Source organism: Eschrichtius robustus, chromosome 20 (assembly GCF_028021215.1).
Source record: "Eschrichtius robustus isolate mEscRob2 chromosome 20, mEscRob2.pri, whole genome shotgun sequence".
Classification (NCBI taxonomy): Eukaryota; Metazoa; Chordata; class Mammalia; order Artiodactyla; family Eschrichtiidae; genus Eschrichtius; species Eschrichtius robustus.
The window spans coordinates 17,869,621-17,892,967 of NC_090843.1; the positions used below are offsets into that span (position 1 = coordinate 17,869,621).

Consider the following 23,347-nt stretch of genomic DNA (forward strand, 5'->3'; position numbering starts at 1 on the left):
TGATAAATTAAAAGACTCTTTACCTGTCAGGACCTGAGTTCAGGCACTCAAAAGTTTCGTATTTCTCTTGCAGAAGCTGATGACAATACTAATCCCTGCACTGTGTAGGGAGGTGCATTCCTTGCACTGGCTTAAGTGCTAATGATTTCACCAACCCTTGAAGTGCAGAACAGTAAAAAAACAGTTTTCAGCCGTTTTTCTTACTGATTTCTCATTTTAAAAAATATTACAAAGATTTCAAATAGGTTTTAAAATAAATAATTTCTGTTTAAAAGGCAGTGCCTTAGCTTAAAAAAGACACAAGCCAATAGATCTTTCTGGGTTACTGCACATATCACAAGATGGCCTTTTTCATCAATTAAAAACTTACACAAAGAAGCAACAACTTCACGCCTTCAAATAATTTTCTGATTTTACCTTAAAGCACCAAGATTTTGGCTACAGATATGTAAAACAGTCTTCCAGAAGGCAATCATAAATAGGTACTAGATGAGATTAGCTGGGTTAAAAAATGGTATCTCTCCTATTAATCCATTTATCACCCTGCCACCAGCATACAGCCCTGGAAGGAGCTGACAGTCAAGTTCACAACTATTAGTTTCTAAAGAAACAATGTTATACTCTCCTAATAAGATAAAAATCAAGAAATGCTTCTCTATCTAAGGGCAAAATTAAGCTATGTATATATCTGGAAGGCCAAATCTATCTGTTCTGACTCCTTAAAACACCAAATTAATACAACTCCCCATTCTCTTATACTCTAAAATTAAATGAGTTTACACGACTCCAGGTATTTCCTACCGCTATAGGAGAATGAATTGAGAAATGTACCTTAGCTAGTTCTGAAGAAAATATTTTATGTATCTAAAAAAATTTAATGTTTTATATGAATCACTCTCCAAATCCTCTCTACTGTATGAATTTTCATTGAGAATACTAACACTGCTTCCTTAAGATTCAGATCATTATGAGCTTGGCACCATTCAGTTATGCATATTCAAACAATTTAAATTCTCTGAATTCTTTCCTGGCATTTCAGTAGAGGAGGATAAAAAAACAAACCTGAGCTGAAACCATGCCAGCTGGAGGGTACACACTTATTTTACTAGTTCTACCTATCTAAACTTGACAACATTTTAAAACCCTATATTGAATTTAAATGTTCTCTATCTACAACAAAGAAAGCTTGCCTTGATATGCCTAGCTAAGGTGCTCCCATTTTTCTTCAGCTAAAGAAATTAAACAATCTCTCTTTCATTTACCAAACAATTTTTTTAAAGTTGGCACTCAATCAAAGTCCATTTGAAGGATCTGTTCCTCTAACTTAAAATGGCAGCAGCTGATCTCAATTACGATCAACTGAACATAAGTACTTCTTGGCAATAATATGCTCAGCTGCTACTTACATTTTTTAATCTTTCTATGGACAAGATATTTTAAGAAAAATCCACAAAATAAATATAGCCAGGCCTTAAAATGTTACTTGTATGCTTATTTTCAGTATAATGTATAGAAGGTAAATAGCAATACAAAATGTAAATTAAAAGGTCAAATTTCTAACTTAATTTATATCAAATGAGAAGACTTTCTAAGAGGAAAAGTCTGAGTAGTAGAGGCTAACCAATAAGCCATTTTAACAAGGAATGTCGAGAAGTCAAGAGTAAAAAGTAATTCAGATCCAATATTAATACACTTGTGAGTTTATACCAAACTTGATAACTTTTTAAAATGCAGTTTATGTGGGAATAAGAATTCAGGCCAAAACTGATTATCTAATTTAATCCTTACTGTAATTACAAGGTCCAAAATATTTCTTATTTTAAAGATGCTGAGTTCCCTCACATTCTATACCATGTTTCTTTTAAACATATTCTTCCCCTGTAATTAACTCCATCATCTAGTTTCTAACCTTCACATTTGATCTCATAAAGCAAATATTTTTCTCCCAATTATGAGTAACACTATCTCAATTTTAATCTATTTTTCAAGAGAAAAAAAAAAAAACTTTAAGAAAACCCCATATGAACTAAGCCTGCTTGAGAAACTTTTCATGTTCAAAGTACTTAATTTTTAAATAACTCTTCAGCTTTATATGATTGGTATTGTATTTATTTTACACACATGAAATGTGATCTGCCTAGGGTCACAAAATAAGTTAATGTTTGAAGTAGAATTTAAATTGTTACATTTCCTTTATCTTACATTACTCAAATATCTCCTATGAACATCTAAAGAATTTTCCTATTTCAAAAGTAACAAACATTAATATCTTAATTTGCAAGTGTATGTATTATGTATACACACACACAAAAGCACATACAAGTACATATTATACATAAACAGAGACAGCAAATTAAAAGGGAAAACAGCGCTTACCTTCATCTCCTTCTGGTACATATGAAGCTGTAATAATGTCAATATCAGCACAATTCATCACAATCTGATTGGTTGCCTGCCTCACCTAAGGTGGAAAAAAAAAAAAAATCGGCAATGTCAGAAATAGCCTAGGTTAATAATACGTACATCTTCATCTCGGCCTAAAATATGTCATAGGCAATTTTTAAAAACCCATACATCAGTGGTTCCCACCCTTTTGGCACCAGGGACCGGTTTCGTGGAAGACAATTTTTCTATGGATGGCGGGGGCGGGGCGGGGGCGTGGGGGGGCGGGCGGGCAGGTTTCAGGCGGTAATGGGAGCGATGGGGAGCAGCAGATGAAGCTTCGCTCCCTCATCCGCTGCTCACCTGTTGTACAGCCTGGTTCCTAACAGGCCGGACTGGTAGCAGTCCGAGGCCCGGGGGTTGGGGACCCTTGCCATACATCACTTAAACCAACACTAAATATATATGCATCAATGGTAGAAATTAATGACTAGTTCTAAATAGATTATATTATAATATCTGGATTATATTAAAAGCAATAATAAATACTTAGGTATTTCACAGAATTCAAAGATCTGACCAATGAGCTAAATAAAAGCCATTTTTTTCTACTTAAATCTTGATTTAAAACAACTTCTTAATTAAATTTTTTAATTTCAAAAAAATTTTAATTAGGAAACATTTCTTATATGTTGCAATTAATCATGTGTTTCAACCTGCACATCAAAACCATCATGAGGGTCCCCTCTTTGTAAGGATAGAGGAAGAAATCTGGTATCATAAACTATGTCAGAACTTCATAAAACACTCTCTAAATTGTTTTCCCAAAGAAACATTTTGAATATAACAGACACTAATGACTCACCACCAAGATTAAATAAACTTTTAAGACTTTGTCTTACTTGATTTAGATCCAAAAAATAAAATACAGATATAATGAAAGCCCCTTCCTCTCTTCCTCATTCCCTAGAGATAACCACTATCCTAAGGCTAATGTATATCTTTCTCATGTATGTTTAGTACTTTTGTTACATATATAAAGATCAGCAAACAATGTTTTTAATCTTACACAAATGGTATCAAAAGTGTGTATAACCTTTTGCAACCTGTTTTTTTCATTTAACATTGTTTCTGAGATAGGTAAATGCTGATAGATGTAAACCTAACTCATTAATTTTACTTCTGCATAGTAGTATTCCATTCTATAAATAAACCACAGTTATTTATCCATTTCCTTCCTGAAGGAAGTTAAGTTATTTCCACTTTTTTGTTATGTAAAAGAGTACTATAATAAACATCTTGGCCCATGTTTTCTTGTGCACCCATTTTCTTTACCAAGAATTGCTAAAATTATCCTCCAGAGTAGTTTCAATGCACGCTCCGATAAGCAAAGAATAAAGAAATCCCAGTTTCAGCAACCTCCAAAAAACTTAAAAATTTTTCGACAATCTAGTGGGTATTAAATCGTATACCAGGGACTTCCGTGCTGGCGCAGTGGTTAAGAATCCGCCTGCCAATGCAGGGGACACAGGTTCAACCCCTGGTCCAGGAAGATCCCACATGCCATGGAGCAACTAAGACCGTGTGCCATAACTACTGAAGACCGAGCGCCCTAGAGCTGTGCTCTGCAACAAGAGAAGCCACCGCAATGAGAAGCCCGCGCACATCAACGAAGAGTAGCCCCCGCTCGCCACAACTAGAGAAAGCCTGCGCACAGCAACAAAGACCCAATGCAGCCAAAAATAAATAATAAGTAAATTTATTTTAAAAAATGGTATTCCATTATTGTTTTAATTAGAATTTCTCTGATTACTAGTAATATTAGTTACCCTCTTTTCTTTCTTTCTTTCTTTCTGTCTCTCTTCCTCTGCCTCCCCACCCCTGCTTCCCTCCCTCCCTCTCTTTCTTTCTTTTTTGACCCTTAAGTTTTTCCTCTCCTACTTGCTCATTCATAACCCTTGCTCATTTTCCACTTGGTTGTAACCTTGTTTTTCTATAACTGTTGCATTACACAAAATCTCAAATTCATTTTCAGACATTTGAATGGTCTAAGTCTAAAATAACAAAAATACAGATGTCTTAAATCACAAATGCCTACAGAGGCCAACGAAACAGATGAGTACAGTAGGCCAGGTGAAGGCTATGCATAAAGGAAAGCTATGTGTAAAGGAAGGGGGAAGTAGACATTTCTTGGAGCTAACCAATTATTGCCATATACAATAAAAAACAGACTCAGTGTTGACAGATCTTCCAATTAAAAAAAGCCACAAATTCAGATTTCATGTGCAATCTCCCAATTTCTAATTGATGACAACAAATTCAAAATTTTCTAAAACACTGTATAGACCAAACAATACCCAACAGTGCCTTGAGTGTCACTGAACAGACCACAGAACTAGGTAAGGACACAGAATAATATAAAATCTGTATGAAAAAGCTATACCTAAGAGTAATTATTTTATTAATAACCAATACATAAACATGATTAACATTAAACTAAAATTACCTGACCTAAGTTACAGATAGTATGTTCTTAAGCCTGTAACAGACTGTCAAAATCTCTAACACATAAAGTGAAACTATTCTGGCTTATTTAAAAAAAAAAAAAATTCTGCTCATAAATCTTCCTGTTTCTAAACAAAAATGCCATTTAGTGAACAGTATTTTTGGTTTTTGGTTTTTTTGGGTTTTTTTGTAAGTGGTAATATTCCTTCACACTGTTTACTTCACCAGAACATACCTAAACAGCACTAAAACTTTTACATCCCAACTGGCTGTTTACAGCACTATGTTTGAACAAAAAGAAAAAAACAATGCTTTGCCTATTCACAAACTGACTTTTAAAAAAATTTTCAGAAACACAGAAATGAAGCACTGGGGTGTGCTCCAAAGGGTAAAATGAATAAAAACCTTCCAGAGTTTGATGTTTATGCCAACAAAATTATTAATAACAGTGGCTTAGTTACATGTTTGTTGTTTTTTCTTTTTAATATTTATTTATTTATTTGGCTGCGCCAGGTCTTAGTTGTGGCACACGGGATCTAGTTCCCTGACCAGGGATCGAACCCAGGACCCCTGCATTGGGAACATGGAGTCTTAACCACTGGACCACCAGGCAAGTCCCTAGTTACATGTCTTAATCTTTACCTAGGCAATCCTATTTTCATCCATCAACATCTACAATGAATTTAATGGTAGCCAAGCAGTTAATCTACCATGTCAAGATACTTGTACTACACTACATATGCCAAATGACATTTATCTCACTACTATTGTACCATTTTGAGGGAAAGTGTTTGTTAACTTTGGAAAGGTACAGGGCACAACATCTAGTTACAAGCACATTCCAATTCTTCCTGGGTTTAGGGAAAACCCACCTGTTTATACTAATGAATTAACCTGCTTACTGAACAGCAATTAATTCTTTTTTTCAGGGTATTGCCATTTCTGGAAGGGTGGAAGGGGAGAATTAAAGGAACAAAAATACTTATCTTAATAATAGAACTCCACTCAAACTTTAAAAAACAGACAGTATATTGTCTCATATTAGAGATTTTTTTTTTTTTTTTGGCCGCACCTCGCGGCATGCAGAACTTCCCCGACCAGGGATCAAACCTGTGCCCCCTGCAGTGGAAGCATAGAGTCTTAACCACTGGACCACCAGGGAAGCCCCTAGAGATGCATTTTAAACAACAGGATAATCCAAAGAAAGGGTTTTTACCACTTAGTGCCTGATACATAGTAATCACTTAATAGATGACATTATTAAGACACATGCACAGAGGGCTTCCCTGGTGGCACAGTGGTTAAGAATCCACCTGCCAACGCAGGGGACACGGGTTCGATCCCTGGTCCGGGAAGATCCCACATGCAACGGAGCAACTAAGCCTGTGCACCACAACTACTGAGCCTGCACTCTAGAGCCGCAAGCCACAACTACTGAGCCCACATGCCACAACTACTGAAGTCCGCGTGCCTAGAGCCCATGCTCCTCAACAAGAGAAGCCACCGCAATGAGAAGCCTGCACACCTCAATGAAGAGTAGCCCCCCGCTGGACGCAACTAGAGAAAGCCGGCGCGCAGCAACGAAGACCCAACACAGCCAAAAATAAATAAATAAATTAAATAAATTAAAAAAAAAAAAACCACATGCACAGAGACCAAGACTAAATGTGCACCTAACAGTCTATAAAGTACCTAATCAAAATGCTATAAAATTTAAGAACTATGTGCTGTATTATATAGCACATATTATATCTTATATTGGATATCAGCATACTCTATGTACCAACCAAGGAATGTAATTTAAAACATCCATGTGGACTTAAGCGTATGCTTAAGTACTCAACCAACCACACTGATCTTTTTGATGCTTTCCCAACAAGAGCACTGACCTAATGATTCAATAAGATTTCTTACACACTAACATCATCATGTTATTGAATACTACCTGTATGTTCCACTGTCAAAAATACAGGTAATAATGTAGGTCAACTATACTTTAATTTAAAAAAAAGCAGGCAATAAATCAAAGGAATTTCAGCATTATCATCTTCACTGGACTTCCCTGGTGGCGCAGTGGTTAAGAATCCTCCTGCCAATGCAGAGGACACGGGTTCGAGCCCTGGTCCGGGAAGATCCCACATGCCGCGGAGCAACTAAGCCTGTGTGCCACAACTACTGAGCCTGTGCTCTGGAGCCCGCAAGCCACAACTACTGAGCCCACACGCCGCAACTACTGAAGCCCACGCACCTAGAGCCCATGCTCTGCAACAAGAGAAGCCACCGCAATGAGAAGCCCGCGCACCGCCACGAAGAGTAGACCCCGCTCACCACAACTAGAGAAAGCCCACGCGCAGCAACGAAGACCCAACACAGACAAAAATAAAATATAAATAAATAAATAAATAATTTAAAAAAAAAAAAAAGTCTTCACTTTCCAAACTTAAAATAGAAGCAGAATGTTAAAACTGGCATATAAATTGTGTTGATAACAAGCTTATTTTCAACTTTTCCAGTTGGTGCTATTAATGAATGGAACGTTAGCGTATCCTTTCTTTGATTCAAACCCAGGGTTAGTTAAGTCTTCTTGGAGTCCCATACAGACTGTACTTCAACTGAACCAAATGCTAAGTAATGGTTCTACTGAAGAGACATTTTGACCACTGGTAACAATTTTACAATGGAAGTTTCCTAAGAGCTAGGAAGGCGGCAATCTGAGACAATTTTTTTCCTGAGTAAGTCTTTACTACAATCACTCAGGAACACACCTTACATGTACTAGAAAGACTCAAAAGGGTTTTTTTCTGATTGCTAAAATCCTGAGACTTTAGTAAAAGGAAATCTCCAGTGTGATAATTCCAAATACCAGTCAGTCTGAAGCCTGAGTCACTTTGCCTAAAAAGCGATTTCATCATTAAAATTTTGTAATAATCATTGCCTTTGTGGAATAGGGCTATAATTTCTAAAGACAATAAGGATCAAATAATTACTAAACACAAATTGAGCTGAGTTTTCTAACAAAAGAGACATTAAAAACAGCAAGCTGCAGAAAGTCAAACATAACACATCAACATACAGAACATTACTATTTATTGTTTGTAGCTACTTTTGTACACCCTAAAACTTTAAAACTATACACAGGAATAATACCTACCAAAAAAGAGAATTTACCTCTCAGGGTGAGGGTGAGAAGAGATGGAAATGAACTTTAGTGGTATGTGTGACATTTTATTTTCCAAAAAACATCATGTACACGCTAAAACAAATGGGGCAAAACATTAATATCTGCTAAATCTGGGTGGTGGTTACTTCTCTGTATTTAAAGTGTTTCCTAATTTAAAATAAAATTTTAAAGTGATTGCAAGTGGCCAAATAAACTGAGAACTACATACTTGTATGGTGTTCAAAATGGAATCTCCAATATCTAGAGAACTAATCTCAATTAACAACAAAACAGCTATCTGAAGACTCAGTCCTTTGCCACTGACTCAAATACAGATTAGAATAAGATTTACTTTACAGTAAGAACAGGCTCATTTATGTAGCAAAGTTCAGAGAAGTTTCATAGATAATTTACTACTCAAGACTGCATTTATCCAGGTTGTATTGTTGTATTGGACAATATCAATTATCAAGAACCAGGAAGTTTAAAAAAAAAAAAAAAAGCCTTTATGGAAGCCAGAATAGATGATACAAAGTCCATACAATAAAGCTCATACCCTTCACTCAGAAGAGAATCCATCAAACCCTCACTTAGAAAAAAATTTTAAGCTCAAACAAGCTTGTTTATTTGGTTACTTAGACCTCTTCAGATCAAGTTCAGTAAAATAGAAGAGGGAAGAAATTGCACAATAGGGAGCAACAAGGCACAGTAAGCAGCAAATAATAACCTGAGAGTAAGGAAAACAAACAAAAAAACTTTAAAGATATGAAACTAATAAATTATAGTACACAGTTTTGGGTAATCTATGGTTATAAGTATCAATGACAGGTTAGAAGGCTGTCCAGTGTTTAGAAAAAGTAGAAAAGGGGCTTCTCTGGTGGCGCAGCGGTTGAGAATCTGCCTGCCAATGCAAGGGGACACCGGTTCGAGCCCTGGTCTGGGAAGATCCCACACGCCGCGGAGCAGCTAGGCCCGTGAGCCACAACTACTGAGCCTGCGCATCTGGAGCCTGTGCTCCGCAACAAGAGAGGCCGCGATAGTGAGAGGCCCGCGCACCGCGATGAAGAGTGGCCCCCGCTTGCCGCGACTAGAGAAAGCCCTCGCACAGAAACGAAGACCCAACACAGCCAAAAATAAATAAATAAATAGATAAAAAAGTGAAATTCTTAAAAAAAAAAAAAAAAAAGAAAGAAAGAAAAAATAAAGAAACCTAGATTATGAGGAATTATGGAGCTTAAAAAGATAAACATTTCCATCAAAATATTTACATATTTTTTAAAGTCTGAGTGCCTCAAAGGGTAAGCTTCATTTATCTGGAAAATTCACTGCAAAATTCATTGCCAGATGATACTGGATAAAACTTACCATACAAAAGTTTCTTATACTCAGGTGTTTCCTCATTGATACATTTCAAGAAACAGAATAGAAAATATGAACAAATTCAATTCCTTATGACCGATCTTTCAAATTTAATTTAAGACCATTTAGTGATCTAGCACAATGCTGTACAAATTAATTAACTTTATCTGTTTTAAGTAATAAAAAACCACTAAAATGACTGCATAGAATATCTGCAAAATTTGGGCAGAAAATTCCATAACACAGGGTGACAATAACATCCATTTAGGTGCCAAGTTTTAGCCTGCCAAACAATCTCCTGTATCTGTACCTCTCCTCTACGTGCCAATTTAGTCATCACCACCATGAATATTTTGTTGGCGGAGGCCAGGGATTGTTTAGTATATCCTGACTTCTGGCCTTGAAGGATAAAGTTAATTTCTCTGGCACAGGTGAAATATTTCCATAAGAGAATTACTGTATAAACCACTATACACTCATAACCAGGAACTGTAGCCACTCACATAAACTTGTAATCTATTTTTAAATTAATTATCCACAAAGCAAGAGAGTCAGAATTTTAAATAGCTACGAAGTCTGTTCCTCTCAAATATCCTAATGTAAAAGGAGAGGAAAGGGAATGTCCCATTTTTCTAGGCCCATGATAACACATTTTCAAAACCTGCTGAATTAGACCACACTCACTTACGTAAAAGACAACTACTTTTAAATCACTGCACGTTGACTAATTTTCATCTTCCCCAGGAGTCCACACCCCAGACCAGGTTAAAAATCCACTAAGTTTCTAATACATAACCTGTACAAATACTCTGAGCTTATCATAAAATTTTGCAACTAAAGCAACCAAGCAACTTGCATACTTTGTGCAATGTAATTCCAAACTGTTAGGGAACTGACACAATACCAATTATCAATCTAGGCTTCTAGAGATATAATTTTGTCCACATTTTTGTATTTCCATAATCAGATACCACCTAATGCCACAAGTTAAACTTATTGCTCCAATCTATGGATTTCAAAAACATCAATATATGCTTTTTACTACTAATGTTAACTTTTTACTAATGTTAACTCCTCTTTACACTTCCAAAGGTGGCAAAGCATACAATTAAAAAGTCCAGTCATCCTTTAATAAAACCTGTTAGAATTCTCTATCATGCCATCTTACATTTGTGTTGCCACCTTGCCTGAAAAAAATTTTCTGAAAAGCTCTGAAAACTTAATGTTACAAAAAAAAAAAAAAAAAGATTCACTTATTTCCTTGTATCAAATTAACGAGTCCCTGCTAATACCTAGTACATTACCACATGCTCCTTCAGTGGCCCAAACCAGTCCACCACCTATTTCTCATTTCTTTCCAAAAGCAAGCAGAAAAGGGGTAAGGAGAAGCATGTCACCGCTTGTTGTTATACCCTAACACAAATAAAACTGTCATTTCCCAATAAAATAATCATTTGAAAGTCTTTATTATTGATAATATTTTTTCTGAAACTTTTCCCTAAATATGTATACCTCTCAAAATTATGAATGCATTATGGGGTACACCAACTATTGGGGTAAAGAAACAAATGATTTTTTTTTTAATGTTAGTCTTTTCACATAATGCAAACTCATTCATTGCTAGGTCCTTCTTCCCGCAGGTCTGCCAAGTCACAAGACACACTACTGTTTACAATCCCTCCCATCTGCCCACAGCCAATATATATCAAACACTCTAGTCACTTGGCTTAAATAAACAGTCTCCCAAATAACCCTCTCAAATCCTAATTTAGACCCAAGATGCACTCATTCTGATTCATATTCTTAATGGAAAATTTTTAAATCACCTGACTTCCACAGGGGTAAGTTTTGCCTTTTGATGCAGCCAGACAACAGAGCCCTCATGCTTTCATACAAGCACTCCAAATCTGACAGTATACTTTTTAATTCTACACTTTTAGACATATTTTCAATCTGAGTACTCGGCTTTCAAAAACAACTGCCAACTTTCAATTCATTCGAACGCTAGGCTAGTCTACATTTCTTTCATTTCGCTGCTACATACACCCTATTCTTTAAGGTTGAGGCCTACTGATTTTTTCCCCCTGACTGCAGTAGGAAAAGAAATGAAACAAAATATATTTACCATCATTCTTTTTAAAGGTAACTACTAAACAGTTCCCATTTTTCATTACAGACTTCACATAACACATCATATAACATGGTATCACAAATGTCTATTGTTCTGGATCTTTGTAGGGCATCAATACTAATGATCTCCAAAATCAAACAATACTTTAGATAATCTGCGGGGGATGGGGCGGGGGGAGCATGATTCACCAAAAACTGCAATGAAGAGTAATGGAATATTTTCACCGGTGGTATGCTAAAACTAATAGCTTCTTTCAGAGGAGGGTACTGCTAAGCAACCATCGCTGTAGCAATAAATCCACCTGCTTTAAAGGCTGCAAAGCTAGGAAGATGGAAGGAAAAGAGGAGATGGGGGTCCTCCTTCAGCTTCTCTAGAGGTTAGGAGAGAACAAAGTCAATGCTGCACTGTCACTTGAGGGAAAGGAGAAGGGGGAGGGGGCGGATCATCTTAGAAACCCAGCCCCTGGGCCGGAGCAGGCGGGGAGAACTCAGCAAGGCTGCCCGGGATTAACATTCTCCTTCTCACCCTCTTCCCCCTTCTAGAATCTCCCCTCCTGGCTAACGCGAGGCAGCCGGAGTCCCAGATGACTGCCCCTTCCAATGTGTCCTCATGGGGCGTAGGGAGAACGAGAGAAAAGAACTGAGTCAGGAGGCTGAGCATGGACTCCGATGACCCCTCTGGCCTCCCCAACACCCTCCAGCCTCTCCCAGACCACGACCAAGCCCGGAAGGGCCGGGGTCTGGGGGAGGCTCCACACAGGTGTGCTGGCCCCGAGGGGCACACGGGCCGGGCCGGCCGGTTCCCGCGGCGCTCCCTGCAGCACGGCCCGGGCCCCAGGCCGGCAGGGCAGAGCACAGCCGCCCGGGCGCCCCGCGGCCGCCCCAGAGGGGCGCGCCCGTCCCCGAGCCGGCCCCCCCCCAGCCCCAGGTCCGCAGCGCCCAGGCCCGCGCGCCCGCTCGCCCGGCCGACCGGGCCCCCAGCCCAGCCCGTGGGCGCGGCCTAACTGCTTGCCCGGCAGCTCGCCCCCGGCGCCCCAGGGTCGCCGTACCTGGGCGGATGCCTCCAGCTTGCCCTCGAAGGTGAAGTCCAGCAAGTCGGGCTTGAGGCAAAGGCTGTAATTGATGGGGCAGACGTCGGCAGGCAGCCGCTCGAAGGGCCTCTTCTCCGGCATCGCGGCGAGGCCCAGGCTGTGGAGGCGGCGGCGGCGAGAGGAGCGGCTGAGGAGGAGAAGGAGGAGGGGAGGAGGCGGAGGGCCGAGGAAGAGCAGGCGGCGAGCGAGGGAGGGGGCGGCGGCTGCCAGCCACATCCACCGAGCGCCGGCGACCGCCTGAGGAGAGCGACCGGGGGAGCCTGGGGGCGGGGGAGAGACCCAGCCCGAGCGCCAGGGGCCGGGAGGCAGGCAGTGCGGACGCGCGGGCTGCCGGGCCGGCTGCCTACAGGGAAGGGGGCGGAGGGGAGGGAAGGGGAGGAGGGCCAGCAGGGAGGGAGGGAGGGAGGGAGGGAGGGAGGGAGGCAGGGAGGCAGGGAGGGAGGGAGGGAGGGAGGGAGGGAGGGAGGAGGTGGCGGCGGCGGCAGCAGTTTGCGTGCGCGGCCCCGCCGGACGGGCGCGCCTCCGCCGGTGTGCGCGCGCGCGCCGGGTAGGGGGCGGAGCGGCGAGGGCGCGGCCAGCTTGGCGGGATGTAGGGTCGCCGACGAGCCTTGGGGGTGGGAGGCGGCTGCTGGCGCTGCACCTGTCTACGCCGCTGCGGGGAGCAGGCCGCCTGCGAGCCGGAAGAAGCCCGGAAGGGTTTGAGAAGCACAGAAAAGGCATGAGGGCCCCCCACCCCCTACACACACACACACACACCTCTCTCTCCCCCCACCCCGCTAACACACACACACACACCTCTCTCTCCCCCCACCCCGCTAACACACACACACACACACACACCTCTCTTTCCCCCCACCCCGCTAACACACACACACACACCTACCTCTCTCTCTTTCCCCCCACCCCGCTAACACACACACACACACCTACCTCTCTCTCTTTCCCCCCACCCCGCTAACACACACACACACACACACACACACACACCACACACACACACACACACACACACACACACACACACACACACACACACACACACACACACACACACACACACCTCTCTCTCTCTCTCTCTTTGCCCCCACCCCGCTAACCCCCGGGCTGTCTTTGGAAATAGAAGCCTATGTAGTTGGTCAGTGCAGTCAGGGCAAAATGTTGAAATATCATTTCAGAGCAAAACAGCAAACTAGATTTTTACCTCCAGACCAGCAGAAAACCCTGATAGGAGGCTCTTTGGCCGTAATTATTCCTGTTATTTTAAGTAGTAACTTCAAGGGATGATATGAAAAATTTTGTCAGAAAACCTTTAGTAATTCAGGTTACTTAAACCAATAAGATTTGGACCTTTGAGGGTGTGATTTCAGAAATTAGAAGATTTTTGTTTTCATGATTTAATGTTCAAAAGTAAGATGTGTTTCACCTTTTTTCTGTTTTCATCTTTGTTTCTGCTTTTTTTTAAAAAATAGAAGACCTGAGTATTCCCTGGCAGTCCAGTGGTTAGGATTCTGTGCTGTGACTGCCAGGGCCTGGGTTAGATCCCTGGTTGGGGAACTAAGATCACGCAAGCCTCGTGGTGGGGCCAAAAAAATAATAATAATAAAATAAAAGACCCTTTACCAATTATGGCCTCTTTAAAGGTAAATTAGCTGTGGCTCCCTCAGTTTTGTAGGTATCTCGCAAATTGAGGTATATATATTTTTAATATAAATATATATTAATTACATATAAATGTGTGTATATTTAAATATATGTTTTAAAGTGTCAAGGACAAGGAGATTTTATCTATAATTCCCCATATTCCTTTATAGAACCTTCTCATGTAGAACCGTTTAATTTTTAAAACTCAGTGCTGAACGTTGTACTGGACCACCGTTGTTCAATAGAAATATAATGCAAGGGACTTGCCTGGTGGCGCAGTGGTTGGGAGTCCGCCTACCAGTGCAGGGGACACGGGTTCGATCCCTGGTCTGGGAAAATCCCACATGCCGCGGAGCAACTAAGCCCGTGCACCACAACTACTGAGCCCACCCACCTACAGCCCATGTTCCACAACAAGAAAAGCCACGGCAGTGAGAAGCCCGCATACCCCAACGAAGAGTAGCCCCTGCTCGCCGCAACAAAGACCCAATGCGGACAAAGATAAATTTATTTTAAAAAAAAAATATATATATATATATATATAATGCAAGCCAGCTAAGTAACTTTAAATTCAAAAAAAAAGAGAAAAAGGTGAAACTGATACATCTTATTTAACCCAATATATCCAAAATATTATCATCTCAACATGCAATCAACAAAAAAGCTTTAATGAGGGAGTTCCCTGGTGGCCTAGTGGTTAGGATTCTGGGCTTTCACTGCCACAGCCTGGATTCAATCCCAGGTGGGGGAACTGAGTTCCCGCAAGCTGCATGGCCAAAAAAATAAATGTATATGATTTTTTTTTCTATAATAAGGCTTTGAAATCCAGTGTGTATTTACAGCACATCTCAATTTACAGCACATCTCAATTTTGACTAGGCACATTTTGGGTTTTCAACAGCCCCATGTGACTAGTGACTATCATATTGATCAGCACAGTCTTGGACACTAGGCCTGCCCTCCTATCCTCTGAATCCTACATACCTTTTAGAACAGACTGAAAAGCTGCAATCATTTCAAAGTAAGATGTGAGATGGGGCCTTTTGTTACATGGATGCATTTCTATGACCACTTTTTGGTCATAAAATAATAATATAATACTAATATATTAATAATGTAATTAATAATTGCATACTAATGTATTGAGTGCTTACTAAACACTTTTCATGTATTAATTCATTTAATCCATTCAACAATTCTGTTAGGTGGACACCATTATCCCCATTTTACAGATGAGAAAACAGGCACACAGAGATTTAGTGACTTGCCCAAGGTCATATAGCTAATAAATGGCAGAGCTGGCATTAGGACCCAGCCACTTTTTTTCTCTCCTGGAAAATTTTGCAGCATCTCCCCTATTTTCTACTTCTCCAGTTTTGTTTTATCCTAATTCATCTGTACCTCAGCTTCTTAAAAAGTTATTTTCATTATGCAAGAACCTTTGAGGCTCCCTCTTTTCTGTTAAAGCAAATTTGATATATAACCATTTAAGGCTCTTCATGCACTGTCCTTACCATTTTCTCCGACTTGTTTCTCCTTACCCCTTAACATAGATTCTCCAGTCTTAGCAAGCTAAGCTGTTTACCACTTGGTCCTTAGAGCTTGCTCACTCTCTTCTCTACCGTTTCTCATGCATTATTGCTTGGAAAGGCCTCCTCATACTTCTTCACAAACCCATGCTCCTCCCTTCCTTCAAAACTCACCTCTTCCAGAAAGTCCTCATTGACTAACTCCACCCAACTGTAACCCATTTCCCATCAGCTCTCAAGTACTGGCTTTTGCTGACTTATTTGTACTTGTTCTGTTTTTCTGTAATTGTATTTTTGTCTTATATGGATATCTTTTTAAGATATACTATTAGCAAAAGCTTGACTTCTTATTCTTTTGTAACTGTTAGTACTGAGCCCTGCACAAAGTACATCTCAATTTTTATTGACCCAACTAACCAACTGACCAAGAGAGAGTATTTTACCCAGTCTGTAGCCTTTCCTTTGTATACAAGCTGTGTGCGCCACACAGAACCTATGTGAACCTAAGGCTAGAAGCAAGCTTCTTTTATAAAATCACAGAAATGATTTAAAAAACAAAAACAAAACAAAAAACCTACGAGGGCCATAGTCTTCATGGCAACAGTAATGAGGAGAATCTTACTTGGCCACATCCCTAGTCCCATGACCCATGAGGTTCCAATGCAGCAAGTCAAGATTGAACCCAGCCCTACTTGGGATAGAGGAATGGAAGGTAGCATATAGTTCCCATTAAGAAGACTAAGGATCTAACATATGCTCCAGGCAGTGTTCTCTGGCATAATTTAAATGAAGTTTAAGGCTCTTGGAAATTAATTTCCCTCCAATGGGGCTTCAGAAAGAGTAGGGAAGTCAGTAATATCTCAAGGCCATTAGCGGTACTTCTAACAGATTTCTTTTTGTTAACTTCTCTGTTTAACAAAGCCCTTGAAAATCTGCAAATGAAAAAAAACCTATGCAAGTTGTATCCTTCAATAAAGAGAAAGCAAAAAACCAATCAAATTCATTTTGATCTTAGTCCCTTTTGTCTTTAGTTTTAAAGCACTAGTCTGAGAGTCTGAGGACATAGTCCCAATTTTTATATATGACCTAGAGCAAGTCTTATAATTTCCCTGCTTCAGTTTCCACATTTGTAAAGCAGATAAGTGCATAATACATACTTTTCTCAAAGAAAAGTATTATTATTTTACTTGTGGCTTGGGAATTTCTTTTAAAAAAAAGTCTGTCATGTTCTTTTTTGTTTTTTGTTTTTGCTGCGTTGGGTCTTCATTGCTGTGCACGGGCTTTCTCTAGTTGTGGCAAACGGGGGCTACTCTTCATTGCGGTGTGCGGGCTTATTGCGGTGGCTTCTCTTGTTGCAGAGCACGGGCTCTAGGCGCGTGGGCTTCAGCAGTTGTGGTGTGCGGGCTCAGTAGTTGTGGCGCACAGGCTTATTTGCTCTGCGGAATGTGGGATCTTCCCAGACCAGGGATCGAACCCGTGTCCCCTGCATTGGCAGGCAAATTCTTAACCACTGCGCCACCAGGGAAGTCCTATCATGTGCTTAATATCAGAATGATCTTCACAGCACGAGTTGTAGATAAAAAGTTGGAGTAAAGGATATACAATTGGTCCTTGAACAACACAGGTTTGGACTGCGCGAGTCCACTTATACGTGGGTTTTTTTCAATAAAATACAAACTATAGGACTACATGATCTGTGGTTGATTGAATCCTCAGATGCAGAGACTGACTGTAAAGTTATACATGGATTTTTCTGACTGGAGGGAGTGGTCAGTGCCCCTAACCTCCATGCTGTTCAAGGGTCAACTGTACAGAGCAAATGTAAGAAATTGAAAGAGACGTTTCAAAGCAAAGAGAATATAAAGGAATTAGGTTAGGAAGCCAATATATTCAGGCAGAGGGGCAAGACACACTGGCCATGGAACATTGAAAGGGGAAGAGAAACAGGTGGAAGAGTTTGGGAGGCCATTATAAAACCCACCACATTAGATGCAAACAAAGCATTACTGTTACTATTTAGCCTCAACTTAGAATTATAGCCTTCAATGTCAGTTTCAAGCATGTAACTCCGGTTCCACTAACATGAGTCTTACCTGTGGAAGATGGTGAAGGGGTTCCAAAAACCAGGGAAACAAAAAGTTGGAGAGTAATCCATAGGAAGCTGATGCCATGAGATCCCAGCTTCTCTCTTTTCTCTAACTTAAAATGGCTGTTGGAATGACCGTTGGAAATGTGGGGAGTAGATGGAATGTTGCCTACCCATCCTGTGTTCTTCATGAAAGAGAGTAGATTAATTCCATATGCTTTATTTAAAATGTATACTATACTGATGGATAATAACTAAATTTGATGTAACAGGTGATATATGTATGTGTGTGTATATCTGTATGTGTTCATTTATTTATTTATTTGAGAGTGGCAATATGACATTATATACCTCCAAATATGGCCAAAGAAAGGTCCTCAGAGTTGGAAAGAGTTTTATTTCTCTTGGATCTTTCCATCAGGAAGTTGAAAAAGTCATGCATTTCTACCTGTCTTACTTCCTTTCTAGACCCTCCCCCCCCCCCCCCTTTTTTCAGTACTTCTGCTTCCTTTTTCACTACTACTACTCCAGGATTATTTACCAATCCCAAGTGACTGGGCAACTACATGACTAAACCCAGGCCCTTTGCTGGTGATCTTCAAGTTGAGATGAGCCTGTTTGACCCTGTCCTTTTTTTTTTTTTTAACATCTTTATTGGAGTGTAATTGCTTTACAATGGTGTGTTAGTTTCTGCTTTATAACAAAGTGAATCAGCTATATGCATACATATATCCCCATATCCCCTCCCTCTTTTTTTTTTTTTAACATCTTTATTGGAGTATAATTGCTTTACAATGGTGTGTTAGTTTCTGCTTTATAACAAGGTGAATCAGTTATACATATACATATGTTCCCATATCTCTTCCCTCTTGCATCTCCCTCCCTCCCCCCTCCCTATCCCACCCCTCTAGGTGGTCACAAAGCACCGAGCTAATCTCCCTGTGCTATGCGGTTGCTTCCCACTAGCTATCTATTTTACGTTTGGTAGTGTATATATGTCCATGCCACTCTCTCACTTTGTCACATCTTACTCTTTCCCCTCCACATAGCCTCAAGTCCATTCTCTAGACCCTGTCCTCTTATGAAGGATCAGCCACGGGACTCTTGAGGACATCACTTAGGGAGTAAGGCCAACGCCCCCTGCTGCAGGGAAGAATGCATACGTCTGTGTCTGATGCGTGGGTCTCTGGAATGCTGCTACAACATTTCCCACGGAATCCCAAGTCTTTAAAGGTTACAGTGTTCTGGAGCTGGCATGCTGGAATTGACTTAGCAATGGTGTTGCCTTGACTTCAAATCCAAAAAAAAATAGTGAGGGCTTAGGTTGAACCAGACCAGTGAAGTAGCCAAGAGGATTAGTCTCAGCAACTTGGCAACAGTCAGATAGCCTCAGTTTCTCCACCCTTGGCTCTATTTCTATTTGTTTTTTAAATCCCTGACAAGAAGAATTTACATCAGAATTAGTCTTCCTTCAAGACCTGACCCCATACCTAGCAAAGAGAATAATCTCACCTCTGTCCAGCCCTAGGTTAAGGGTGGGGTGAAGAAAAGATACTCAAAACACTAAGGCCTGCCAACCTGGTGAAATCACGTCTTACAGGATGTGATTTTATGAGAGCAATTTGCCTTTGAAGTTTTAGCCACATCTTAAATAACTGAGGATGAAAATCTGTTGCTGCCAGCCTCCCTACAGGATTTGCATTGAATTCAAGATTAATAAACACTTGAAAAGCGTAGGGGGAACTAGAAATTGGCTTGTGGCCTGCTTACGCACAGGACTGAACTGAAAGTTATCTTGTCCTCAATAAAAAAAATAATGCCAGAGCTGAAGAGAGACTGAAAAGTAGGCATCTAGGCCCCTTTCCTTTGCAGATATTCTGCATTTACTAGGAAAATAGTCTCGGTATGGAGGCTAGCCTTTGGGATCTGATGCCTTTTTTTTCCTAAATAAAATCTAGAGGGTAACATCTCTGTATTGTGAATTGACTCAAGAAGCCACAGACACAAAAAACAATTCAAACTGTTCATGTTCTTTAGTCCTTGGGAAGCTGTACCAGCAGATTTCTAGATATGGTCTATTTTAGTTCAAAGTGTGATCACACTGTATAAAATATACATTCACTGAGAATGAGGCAGAGCACAGATACCCTGGGGACCTGACATCAGGAATTAGGGCAGGCCAAAAAAAAAAAAAAAAAAAAAAAAAGACAAAACTCTTCAGGCAAAAAGGCATAACTCCAACATTCAGGAGAGATTTGTATTTTTCTTGCCCCAAACCTACATTAACCACTTAGTGGGAACCACAGTTTTAGGAATTTTGCATCAGGAAATCCTGAACTCTTTCTGCCCTGTCCTAATGTGTCTCAGTGCCAAGTGATGCCAAAATATGACATCTTTGTTTGGCCCTATGTACTTTTACTAACGTGATTCATCACTATCTTATCTCAATTTAAGAGGATATCATATGTGGAGGGGAGGCTGACAGGATCAAAGGAATTGAAAAGGTAGAAGAGAGAAAAAGGAGTCACTGTTTTACAGATAGTGCTATTCTTACTGTCTGACAGAGTAAATCACTTTCTTTAGTTTACAAGCCCCTTTTATTTTTTCCAGGAATTAGAATACTATAGTTCTATCCAGCTTGGGTTCAGACTTGAAGTTTACAAATTGCAGTCCTGAAAGCAGACACTTGTTTTATCCTCCTAAACAAGAAGTTAAAATTAAATGGTAAAGTCTTTAAGGCCTTAGTTTTCCCTAACTTTCCCCACCCTCATGGTAAATGGACAGAGAAGCCCAATATGCTGTATTACAAACACTAGGATTCAAACTTAAATTTTAAGGATAGGCAGAGTAAGTTGAAAATGAGTTCCTTTTGCTTTGTTCTTTTTAATTATTTTTATAAGGGGTTTCAAATAAAAAGGATCAGAAAGTGACAGAGATAGACGCAGTAATTTGCCTAAAATTAACTGCAAAGCAGTGACGAAAGCCATGAAGAGAAGAATTTCTGATTCCCAGTCCTGTCTCCTTTCCAAATACCCATGCCGTCCTAAGTAACTGTCAGAGGACAAGTTTTGAAATATTAGGGGGACTACATGCCCTAGATTTTACTGGACAGTCCTGATTTCAAATATTCCCCACTGTTGTCATAGCCATGTAAATGTCCTAGAAATTCCAATATTCTGGCATATGAGTTTAAAGAAAATGAAAGAAGAATTGTGGGCCTGGGAGTCAAGGCAAAGTGGGCACATGATAGCTGGTGTCAAGGCTGGGTAACAGGAAGGAGACAGAAAGATCTGATTGCTAGAATAACCAGGCAGCTCAAATGAAGGTAATAGAATCCCACGCTGCAGAGCATCAGCTGCTGCTAGAAAGAATGCTCCCTCCATGAGCGTTCAAAACAGACTCAGAGCAATGTTGCTGTTTTCAACCTAACCTCTGGAGCACTAGTACTCCAGCCTCCATTAAAGAGGATGAGATCTGACAAATAGGGAGATCTGCCACAGTAACAAGTCCTATAAAAGCAGAACAATGTGGGTAATCCTTTAGTGAAGGAGGTGGTGGGAATAACTTCATTAGAAAATATATTCATGCAGCAACTTCGAAGACTTCCAACTGCTTTACTAAATCAGGTCTGTTCATTCCTCACTAGGACTAGCAAACCTAGCAAGAGAAACAAGTTCTCTAGGTTCATAAATCCATACGGTTAATCCTAGGCTCTTAGCCCCTACACAAACAAAGCCTAGAGATCCAAATGAAGTATACTCTTTATTTAGTACAACTAATCCATTACCACTCTAAATAATTAGAAATACATTGAAATGCTTTTCACAGTATTTCTTCAGTGTGAAAGAGAGAGTAGAAATCCATGGAGCAGAAGAAAGGTTCAGTTCTTTTCCTTTTACCATGACCATTGCTAACATTGTAATTCCATGTAGTAACCCTAAAGGCACATTCTCATCAGCCAGGTGGGGCCTCATGTTCTGCAGAGGAGGCTAAATAACTCTCCCCAGTACTAGGGTTGCCAGATAAAGTACAGGACGCCTAGTTAAATTTGATTTCCAGATAAACAACAAATTTTTTAAAATAAATTGTTTATTAATATAAACATGTTTCAAATATTTCATGGGACCTGCTAATACTAAAATATGCAATATTTGGGGGGGGGATACTTACACTAAAAACTATTCATTGTTTATCTGAAATTCAAATTTAATTGAAGATTCTGTATTTTTGTTTGCTAAATCTGGCAACTCCACCAGTAGTCTTTCAGATTTTGAAGATGGCAGACAATGGTTTTTGATTTTATTAAAGGGAATTTTAAAGTAGCTTTGTGTGTTTACAAAAATCTTTCTCTTGAGAGTCACTGGCATTCTGTCATGTTTAGTTTTTTAGGTTATGAAACCCCTAAAAGGATTCTCTGACTCTCTTCTTCTAATTTTCATACTCCCCAGGGTATTAACTTTAGTGGAAAACAGCATAGGTTGATATCAAACAGCTCCATAAAAATCAACTTGTCTCTTCAAATATTTCAAATACCTTAAATAGTTTTTCTGAGATTAAATACCCATGTTCAAAATAGGGTGGCGATTGTGCCATATTTTATAAGAGAAATTGCTTTGAGAGTGATGTTGGCAAGATTACGCGGAATAGCAGCCAAATGCTGATCTACCGCACTGGGAAACCAATGATGGTTTTTTATTTCTTTCTCTCACCACTGTTACTATCTTAATATCCTTTTAGCATTTCCACTCACCTGCAAATGATGCAGGCAGACATTATAGACCTGATTCTGCCACTTTGGGAGAGATCAAAGCTTAACCATTTTAATGCGGTAGGGGAAAACACCACTGTGAAGAATAAATATTCAGAGTTTTAATCAAGGAATATCCCAAGAGAATCACATTTTACTACAACCCAGGAAAGGGAAATCTTTTCCATAATTATTAATAATTTGGTTCTTTAGAAAAGTCATCTCCTCTTCACTTGTTTATTAAACATTTACTTAGTGCCTAGAGCAATTCATTGTGTGTGTGTGTATAAGCTTTGACTGAAATATAATTTTCATACGATGAAAATGGAGAAATCTTAAATGTTCAGGTCAATGCATATTGACAATTGTAACCACTGTGTAACTACTAGTCAAAACAAGATATAGAATATTTTCATCACCCCAGAAAGTTTCCTCATGGCCTTTTCAGTCAATCCCCACTCCTGCCCCCACTTCACGCGAGCAACCCAACTAGTTTCTGATTTCTGTCACTGTAGATTTGTTTTGCCTGTTCCTGTACTTCATGTCAATGGAATCTTTTAGTATGTGTTGTGTGTGTGCGGGGGTGTGTGTGTACGTGTGTGGCTTTATACAACATGATTTTTTTTGTTTGTTTTTAAATTTATTTATTTTATTTGTTTTTATTTTTGGCTGCGTTGGGTCTTCATTGCTGCATGTGGGCTTTCTCTAGTTGCAGCG

General features: G+C 39.9%; 1 protein-coding gene across 1 annotated transcript in view; it reads right to left on the reverse strand.

The window, feature by feature from the left end:
* The window catches only part of NPEPPS (aminopeptidase puromycin sensitive), a 103,117-nt gene extending 90,138 nt beyond the window's left edge, over positions 1–12,979 (reverse strand). Inside the window, exons 1-2 of the mRNA XM_068529835.1 lie at positions 12,586–12,979; positions 2,377–2,461 (exon numbers count right to left, since the gene is read on the reverse strand). Coding sequence (XP_068385936.1) covers positions 2,377–2,461; positions 12,586–12,843 — 343 coding nt within the window. The 5' untranslated portion in view covers positions 12,844–12,979. The remainder of the gene's footprint in view (positions 1–2,376; positions 2,462–12,585) is intronic.
* Positions 12,980–23,347: the final 10,368 nt, after the last annotated feature.